Here is a 9,963-nt window from a genome sequence, read left to right as displayed (position 1 = left end):
TCGACGTCCCCCTATTTTTGCAGATAAATAATCGAAATAAAATTGAGTTTTGACCAAACTCCCCGCGAAAGTTTTTCCGGCCCAAATTGAACCGGCAATTAACGATAGCTGGAGCATAAAAATCAAAATACTCTCGAAAATCGCCTTCAAAAATAGTTCATCGTTTCGCAGCGCACTGAGACTGAATGTAATCAGATTTCTCTGCTATAGTTGTTATCTACTCTTTATGAGGATCAAAAATTTATTGACGTCACTGTCATTTGCCTTCGATCATAAAATCGATTTTTCATTACAGCAATTCTGGAAAGGACAGGGCTCTGTTTGGAGATATTAAACATTAAGGTTTAAAACGTGGGTTAGAGATATACAAAAGTACCATTGGTAAATTCACCAGATTGACTTGACACAGGGGCAGAATGGGTAAGCAGACTCTAACAGAGGGAATTGTCATGAATGCTACAACTTTGTCGAAATATTTCCCATAGCATATGCTTTTATCTATACATACAATGTAAAAATTATCGTAATCATAGAGCTATTTTAAGTACAATATTTATGCGCAAAAACTTTTCTGAAAAAGGTTTGTACCCCATCAAGGCTGATACACCCACTGGGGCTCTTTCCTTCATTATTAAAAAAACTTAATAGGAATACCGATTCGACTTCTTTGTAATAAGTTTAATCATAAATTCAAACTTGGCTGGGAAATAGATCAAACTTCAATCCCTGTATCTATGGGCGCTTGTACATGAAATTAGATGCGGCTCGGCAGCTCTGTGCCAACCGACCAGCACGTCTCAAAGATCAAATTGAATACAAATTTCCATTAACGCATCCTTATATACTCTAAAGGTATCTCTATTTGCTTTGCTGGCTTGACATAGTTTCATGTTATATTGAAAACAGAAGCGTGGACAACTTTAATGAACTTAGTACGCAAGAAAACTCTATAAGCGTTTTACCACGAGGCCCACAAGGTTATTTCCTCCAATTAAACGCAGTAACCTCTTATACATTGAGTTTCATGAACGTATCTTACTGAAGTTTGTGATCGGTTACTAGCTTAATATCTTCCGAAATGCACAAGTATTGATCTATAGTTAAGTAACAACAAACAGACGGTCACATAATACAACCGAACAGAAAATCAATATTTTCTGAAATTTGACAATTTAAAGTGGTAAAGTTGTACAGAAAAACGACAAAAATACAATTTTAGCCATATCTATAGGCGGTCGTTGAATAAAAAGGAAAATGTTTTGTAAACAGATCATGTTAGGTTGTGGCGGTCAAGCCACATACTTAGCTAACCATTTATTTCACTTTGTTTTGTCTGTCTTTTGGAAAAATAATAGGATGACTTTTTACCTCACCAGAGCCTATTACCACTCTTTTGAAACTAAGCCTTTGTATTCTTTCTTTTTATTCATTATTCTGTTACAGCATTAGCTCGAACAAACAATTTACCGCTAAAGTTTTACCTTGATCTTAACTATAGGCTACTCGCTCGTCACTTGATTGTTTTCTAAAGAAATCAATTTTTCGAATTTTTTTGGTATAGGTCTACCATCCTTTTTGGTGCATTGCTGAAGCTACTTAATTTAAGTTGGGCTTAGTTATTGCTGTATAGCCTGTGTCAGTTAGCTGGCTAGCTTTAATTTGCGATGAGAAAATCTTCATGATATTGAATTAGAAAGGTCAACCATGACTTTACGATAGATACCTTGGCAAGTTACGAAAAGTAGCTAACTTTCTTTCATCAATAATTCATGTCACTGTGAGAATTGTACACTGGGCTATATTGCTTCGCTATAAGTAAATCATCATCAACAGAGCCTATACCAAAGGTGGGCAAACTGCGGCTCGCCGACATGTTCTTTGTGGCTCTTCTAGCTGCAGTTTTATTTTATGTAAAACTTGCGTTTTTTACCGTATTTGTATTGAAACTACTGATTTTGGGGTTCACTGGTGCTTGTAGTTTTCCGCAAGTGACCCTTTCATTGAACAAGTTTGCCCACTCCTGGCCTGGGCCATTAAAAGCGTTTCTACAGAATAGAAATTATGTTATGTAAAATACACATTGTACTTCATTAATTGCTTCTTGTACACTTGGTTACTTTGTGATCTTGTTAATCATCCTTTAATTAAGTGCTTGTCCAAGCAACATACAAATTGCATGTTTTGCATAGCACAGGAAAAGATTCTTATAGCCATCGGGAACTGTATGTTACTCCAAAATTTAAACGGAGAAACAAAGTTACGCACGCAATTTGATTATATACACAGATTACAAACATAAACACAACACACAGATAGCAAAATTTCCAAGTTAACATTGTACCCTACAGGCCAATATGATTTTAACCCAACACATTGCTCTAACTGTAATTTGTAGCCAACTTTGTTCTGCCAAGCTCACGATAATTATACTGTGTACGGTACCAAACCACTCTCAAGCTGTAAATCAAACTGACACGTTTTTCAGTTTCTGACTGGAGAGGTTCCATACGAAAAATAAGCAAACTAACAGTACTGTAGGTAATATGTGACAATACCTTAGGTAGTTTGGCGAACTCAACGTAGCCGACAAGACTCTAAAGATATTATTACAGCATTCGCACGTCAGTTGAAAGGCAATTAACGAGAAGACGTTTTCGCATTAAATTTTCATCACCGTGTAATCTCAAAGACCTACATAAATATCTTAACTGTTATTCTTGCTGTTGAGAGCACAGCACTGATGTAAATTCACACTGAAACTTGCAAAACGTATCCTCTCAAAACCAGTATGCTGCCAAAATAATTGAAACAATTGCATTATAATTAATGAACGCGAACTCAGGCGCTACTTGTCGTTAAATTTTAAAGTGATGAAAATTTTCGCGTTTTCAAATCCGTTGATTGCAGTTTGAATTAGGTTTTACTGCTCTCAGTGAAAAATATTTCTTTGCTTTTCTTCTTCAGCTACTTTCAAAAAGATGCTTGTCAGTAATATTCCGGTTCCTAAGTTTAATTACTAGGTCATTAAGTGTAGAGCAGCAACGTTCCAACAGGAAAACACAGTTCCACGTAAAAGTTATTGATCTCGATAAGACATTGCATGGTCCTCGTAACCTAAGCAACCTCAGGGATCTTTCCTTATTTATACAACACTTGCTCTTAGGTTTATTGCAATTCTACCGTGAAATAATCCATTCCTCGTGGGAATAGTTGTTTGCTTCTAATTCAAATATCTTATTGGGCGATGGCGTAATAATGACAGCATTCCTTATTGGCAACATCTCCATGATGTGTTTTTGTTTATGAGATTTCGATTTGAAGCCCATGCATAACTGAAAACCATCTTTATTTGCACAGGTCATTGTGTACAAATATGCCAACAAATATTTTTCTTACTTGTTAAATTATTGGCGTGTTTACATCAAAGTCCTGAGATTGGTTATAACTTAAGCCTAACTTTCTTATATCTTTTCCATTGCAGACCCAATGTGGGTTTATCCCAATTCTCCGTTTTTTATTTCGTGTATGTTTTATAGGCATCTGACATGTGTTACCAATTTAGAGACTGACATTTTAGTTCAAATTATTATCGATACACAAGTCAGGTTTTAGTACTGCGGCAGCTTATTGGTCATACAGAGTACTTAACAGTTTAAAGAGTTTTTTTGGTAACTTTAACGGTTTAAAGAGTTTTTTTTAGTAACTTTTTTATTATCACATATCAAGTTTTTATTTGTGTAATAAATGTAGCTCTATTGGTTTTATTTTCTGAAACAGATCAATAATTCACTGTATTCGGAATAATTTTTATCGATTCTTTTCTGTTGTTTTTGTTTTCATAGGCCTATAAGGTTTGCAGTTTGACTTAAGCCTAACTGCATAGTGTTGTTTATTTTTCGCCATTAACTGTGCGGAGCGAAAGTTACGATGCTAACCGTTGTAGTTATAGCACAGTAGAACACATGCTCACAAACAGTTAACTAACAGTAAAAAATGGCAAAGCACAAGGTCTGAAAACATGCAAGATAGCAACAATAGAATTGTGCTATAAGATGGTAGGTTAGCATGGCTACCAAACACATAGATTAATTTCTAAGTTTAACGAATTTAAAACCAAAATAATGCAAACAACGAAAAAACTACACTGTTGGAAGATGAAGAGAACATGTTCCCTAACATTACAAACATGCATATGAACAACCAAAATAGACATATAAAGTGACATGGTTAGATTAAAATGACAATGATGATCTTAAGTGCACAAAAAATGGATGGTTAAAGAAAACCGCACAAAATAAACTCAACTTCCAGGGACCGGAATACCGTCTCTGTGGCCAAGAGAGTGCACAATTTTGTGGCCTCCCTATTTAGTTCCTTTACAATTTACATAATATTAATATATATTTCATTACAGAAACAAAACTATAAATACTGGAATGTTGGTCTTGCTTCACTGCATGGAGTAAAACCAACAGCGTATTGAGTTAACAATAGAAAAGTTATGTGAAGTTATTCTTTCTATAGTAGTGGCTGTTCCTTGTAAGCCACAAACATTTTTTGTGCCTCACACTGATGTAGAATACGCCCTTTATACTAAACATTCATGTACGGTATAAAAAAGCGATTAGCGAAATCGATTATCGCTGCATCGGATCGTAAAGTATCGGATGGCAAGAAACACAAGTATCGCGAACCTACGTGAAAAGCAGAGCGGTTATTGCTGTGAATTAGTGGTGCATTATTAGGGTTGCCATACCGTCCGGAAAATTCCGGACATGTCCGGAATGTAGGATTAAATTTTGCGTCCGGGAGGAATTTTAAAAAATGCTCAAATGTCCGGAATTTTATGATGGGCGTTTTGGGGAAATTAGAATTGCAGGAATAATCCTGTAAATCAGGGGTGTCCAACACGTGGCACGCGACGTGTCTGACCTAGACCCTAGCCTAGAGATCACCAGAGGTCAAATCAGAAACAGCCCAATAGCCTAGTGAATTCACGACACTATGTTCAAAAATCCACTCCGGTATACAATGGATAGGCAAAGCATTGCTACTGTGACGTCATATTGACAATGTGTTCATACCTCATTTTTAAAAACCGCTAGTGGGAACTAAAGAGTGTCTGGATTTTAGGCCACGAAAATATGGTAACCCTATTATAGCCTACCCCTGGTGTCGAACCTTCTGTTTATGATGTCACAATGTGGATCGCCTTCTTGTTTGCGACACCACTCATCTCCAACAAAAGAACCAATGCTAAAAATATTCTTGGTGGAAAAGCTTGATCGGCTTCAAGCTCAATTAAAAAATAAAGACCGAATCGGAATGGGGAAACCACCTATTTCATCCCAAGGTCTGAGAAACATTTGAAATGACTCAACACGTTCTATAAAATACAAATTTGAATGACTTGTAAGTAAGTTGTAATAATGACGTTGATTTAAAATTAATCTTCTACTTGCAAAAAGCATTTCGGCATAGATTTCCAGTAAATTTGTTTAATAATTTCCCTACAACAAGCACAAATGTCACTAATACTAATAGCAAATTTCGCAGAAAACATAACAAATAGGTGATAAAATGGTACGCTAAAATACACAGACAAAATAATGTAAGTGCTTTTTGGGACATAAAACTCTTCAAGCATTAACATGAAATGAACTAGAATGAATGGCTGACTAATAAGCTACCAGTAAAACAAGAGAGAAACAGGTATAAACATTACAAACAGTAATAAAAAGCTAAATATCCTCAAAGTACCCTACTGGGACTTATGTCATTCTGCCACTCCCAAGTTAATGCTATTCTTTCTTCGGTGTTGACTGGATTTTCAAATATACCTCGTGACTCGAATACTTTGTTTAGAAACCGGACAATAGAAATCTGATAAAGGGGGGATACACACCAAGTGTCGTTATGAGTTCCTCCTGGGATAGTCACGAATGCAGAACGGGGATTCCCGGCTGTGTTATATAGCATTTGAGACATTTCAGATGGGACAATTTCATCCTGGTCCCCGCATATAAACAGCGCCGGGACGTTAATGTCGTGGACTTTTTCTATCGATTTAAACTTATTTTTAAAGAAAAAATGTGGTAACAAGCTCAGGAAAGGAAGAGAGTTTTGAAACAAGTGAGAAGCCACCATGGGTATGCTGGAGAATGTGTTTTCTACTATCACGGCACTGATTCGATCTTTTGCCCACTCACACCTCGATGCGAGATGAATAGAAACGGCGCCACCGAGTGAGTGGCCATGTAAAACAATCTTCTTTAGGTCTATGTCAGTCCGTGAGTGTAAATATTCCACAGCCGCGAGTGCATCCAAGTACAAACCTTGCTCTGATGGGACCCCACTGCTTCGACCGTACCCACGATAATCAATGGTGAGAACATTAACTTTGCAACCTGTGTACAGGCACATTACGCTGGTCGATCCAGCGTTACCTGAAGTCAAAATTATTTTACAGTTTATCATCAAACTTAACGACATTGATGCCAAATGAGGTGAAAACTGCAGAATAGAAATGGAATTAATATTATTTATGCTGTTGTTACTGCTTATTATGAAGTTTTAGTCACCGGCATTGAACTTAATTAACTCTAATTAATTGATTGAGTGAAAATTACATTTAATACAAACAGAAATAATATATATGTTGTCTATTGATAAGAACAAAAATATTAGTCACCTGCGTTCCCATGGAAACAAACAAATGTCGGCGCTGTTTTCAGATTTTCTCCGCTCTGTTTGAGAAAGTAGCCATGGATGCTGACTCTGTCTTTTGTTACAATATCCACAACTTCAAATGGAACAGAAGGTGGCGGAATAGCAACATAGAGCCTGCTATTTTCAGGCAAACTTGGATGGTACAACAACTTATCCTGGGCTTGATAGAAAACTCCTAGTATGAGCACAGCAATTGCTGGAATCAACACAAATTTGGGAACGATACCATCATCTCGTACGTATAGCACTGTAAGTAGTAGAAGGGCGAATGGGGCCCAGTAAGCACATAAACAAAATAACTGCCCAATTGCTTCCGAGACTCCACGTAACTTTGAGTGGCAGAAAGAGTTTGAGTTTGTCAGTCTCTTGTATCCAATATGAGTACAACTTAAAAAGTAATTAACTAACTTCATACTTTTAGCGTATCAGTGTCTATCGGTATCTGAAGATGGGAATAAATTAAACAACTGTAAAAAAGAATTTCACAGAAAACTGCTCATACTCACTCCATTAATACTTTATATGTAACACTTGTTAAGCGCTCTGATTCTTTTGTTCAGGTTACAATGGTTTCGGATATATGACACTGTCAGTTACAAAACCAAAAATGTTGCCCAATGCACAATAAAACAATTTAAAACTCAAGGCTTCAAAATCTTGACTTTGACACAGAAAATAGTCACATTAATGCTGTTTGTCCAGTCTTCAGAATAGTTTTGTTTCATTTATTTTACACAGGAACATGCTAAATACTTCTCCGAGATGTGCTTGTTACAACACCAAGACTACTTAAAATCTACGAACTTGCCACTTTCACAGTACAAAGAAAACACAATATATGCTTTCAATTTCAAAGTTGCCAATTTCTGTCACTAAAAGTACACTGTACATTCTCAGTGAGATTAAGTTGCATAAGTTTAAGCAGTGTGAAAAAATGCTATAAATCTAAAAAGGGTAGCGCATAGGTGGGCAGTACTGCGGTACTATAGTACCGAATTACTGTACCGCGGTACTTTTTCAGTACCGATAAATCTCTGTACCAAAGTACTTTTTTCAAGAAATTTCAGTCGGTCCCGGTGCTTCCCACGTGATAATTTCAAAATTTTAACAACTATGTTTTCAAAAATACATGTTTATTAATCCTTAATACCAATTTTAGCATCTGTTGACCTTTTTTAATCTAGAAATGTCCAGTAAAATTGCAAGCGATTAATGTCACATATGTTTTGACCTGGAGTAACCTTTACCGGGGGCATAACAGCGACAAACATTACATTTGTAGCAGCATCTATTACACAAAAGTACCAGTACCGACAAAGTATCGAACTACTTTTTTAAAATAGTACCGAATACCGGAACCGTCGGTACATTTTTTGCCAAGTACTGGTACCGACAGTACTTTCAAAGTACCAACTGCCCACCTCTGGGGTAGCCTTAATATTGCTTTCATTCTTGCATAAGCACGTTGCAATAAAATCATATAAATCTGCAAAGTAGGCACAGCCATGTCAAAATTTCTGTCTTCGTATTTAAAAATTGCCTTAGATCCATATTGCTATATGGAATAGGTTTCTTTTTTTGCTTTTAGCAGTTTTTTTTTATTCTAATTTCGGTTTAGTACCAGGGTGCATTCCATGCTAAGCACCAGGCTGGAAATTTTGGCGATAACCGAAAGGTGCTGGATGGCCAAAATTGAGGTGCGCTGGACGCAAACTGATGCACCTTGCAGTCTGGTAGGCTAGGCCATACGCGAAGCCTTTTCACAAAAAAGGGAACGAGATTGTTTCCTTTTCTTTAAAGATCGTACCCTTCTCACGTAGACGTTCGTGAGGGTGCAGTTGCAGGTCCAGGCTGCAGAGTGCGGCACAAGCACACGTGAGATTTCTTGGCTGAAACGGTATAGTGCACCGAAAGAAGAGTGATTGCTTAAAAAAATAAGGACTTTTTTCTTCGTTTTCTAGTATACCGGTATAAAACGCCGCACTTTGCCTACCGCAAATGCCTGGGATACTTGGATCGAGAATCACGGTGAGCACCATTAACTTCCTTGCACACCTGCACACGCAGACACAGGAATTCTGCTTCTGCAGCCTGAGATCTCGGCGAAAACTGCCATACTCTGCAGTTCAGGTTGCCATGCTTTTCACTAGGCCTATGGATGGTACGTACGTATATTGCGAGTACACCATATAGCCAAAGAGTGCTGTGTCAAACTGCAATCTCGAAAACACGAGTCACATTGTGCTGCTTTTATTGCAGCACCCTTGTCATTTTTAATTCCACCAAATTTGAAAACAAAAAGGTTCCGGACAAAACTAATTTACGGAATGAAGGAACTGAGGAATACGTTACAAATTTAGAGAAAGTGAATGATTGCGGAAAAGCTAAATGTAAAACAAAAAACAGAGTCGGTTTGCACGATTTACAAACAGAAATATATTTGGCTTATAGATTATTATATATTATTTATGATATATATCATTATTATTAGATTTTTATTATTATTATAAATATATACATATTATTTCGCCCATAATTACAGAAAAAGCGCCAATACTATTTCAAAAAAAGTGAAAATTAAAGTTTTAACCATTTAAAGTTTGAAGTAAATGTAATCACCAATATAAGCAGTATGTTTAGCTAAAATTGTTGTAATGTGTTTGATATTTTCTACAATCTTTAAAAAAAGTTTTTACACCTGGACAACTTTATATTCTGATTATATTGAAGCTTCTTTGAACGATTACATCTAAATAAAACATTGGGACAGCTACATAATAAAGTCGACCACTTTCTAGGGTTAACTTAGTAGACTGTAACGCATTGAATAGCTATGAATAATAATACACGCAATATAGGCATGCACAATTGTTATGTCACGTTTCATGAAAGCGGTTTCCGTAAACAACACAGTATAACTTAATATCTACTTATCATCACAAACATATCGCCAATAATACTTGCTTTTGTAAACTAATACAAATTTTCTTAGCTCTTTTCATCGATATGTTTTATGAAGAGTATAGTCTATACTCTATAGATTGACTTATGCTTAAAAGCATTTTATAAACAGAAACTAAACATCAACAAAATTCTGAATAAAACGTACGTAACATAAAAAGAACTCTGTTTATTAGGGTGTGACGGTTACGTCACGAGTCATGGGATGTTTTGTAAATGCTGAAATTTTATTTTGGGATCTTGCAATTCAGTTGTTGACCAAACTTAAATTCT

At 36.3% G+C, this 9,963-nt stretch overlaps 1 protein-coding gene and 1 long non-coding RNA gene across 2 annotated transcripts; both read right to left on the bottom strand.

The window, feature by feature from the left end:
* Window positions 1-3,847: 3,847 nt before the first annotated feature.
* Window positions 3,848-5,410, bottom strand: LOC143452858 (uncharacterized). The gene is made up of 2 exons (XR_013115112.1): window positions 5,182-5,410; window positions 3,848-4,694 (listed from the first exon to the last, which is right to left on the bottom strand). It is a non-coding gene; the product is annotated as an uncharacterized LOC143452858 (long non-coding RNA).
* A 6-nt stretch (window positions 5,411-5,416) lies between these two features.
* Window positions 5,417-8,970, bottom strand: LOC143452857 (protein ABHD13-like). The gene is made up of 2 exons (XM_076953992.1): window positions 6,692-8,970; window positions 5,417-6,446 (listed from the first exon to the last, which is right to left on the bottom strand). Exons 1-2 carry the CDS (start codon window positions 7,140-7,142, stop codon window positions 5,752-5,754), a joined length of 1,146 nt encoding a protein of 381 aa, XP_076810107.1. The 5' UTR covers window positions 7,143-8,970; the 3' UTR covers window positions 5,417-5,751.
* Between the last annotated feature and the right edge of the window lie 993 nt (window positions 8,971-9,963).

The sequence above is a fragment of the Clavelina lepadiformis genome, chromosome 4 (assembly GCF_947623445.1).
Source record: "Clavelina lepadiformis chromosome 4, kaClaLepa1.1, whole genome shotgun sequence".
NCBI lineage: Eukaryota > Metazoa > Chordata > Ascidiacea > Aplousobranchia > Clavelinidae > Clavelina > Clavelina lepadiformis.
Note: the sequence above shows the minus strand (reverse complement) of the source record. Positions and strands in the feature narration are given on the sequence as shown.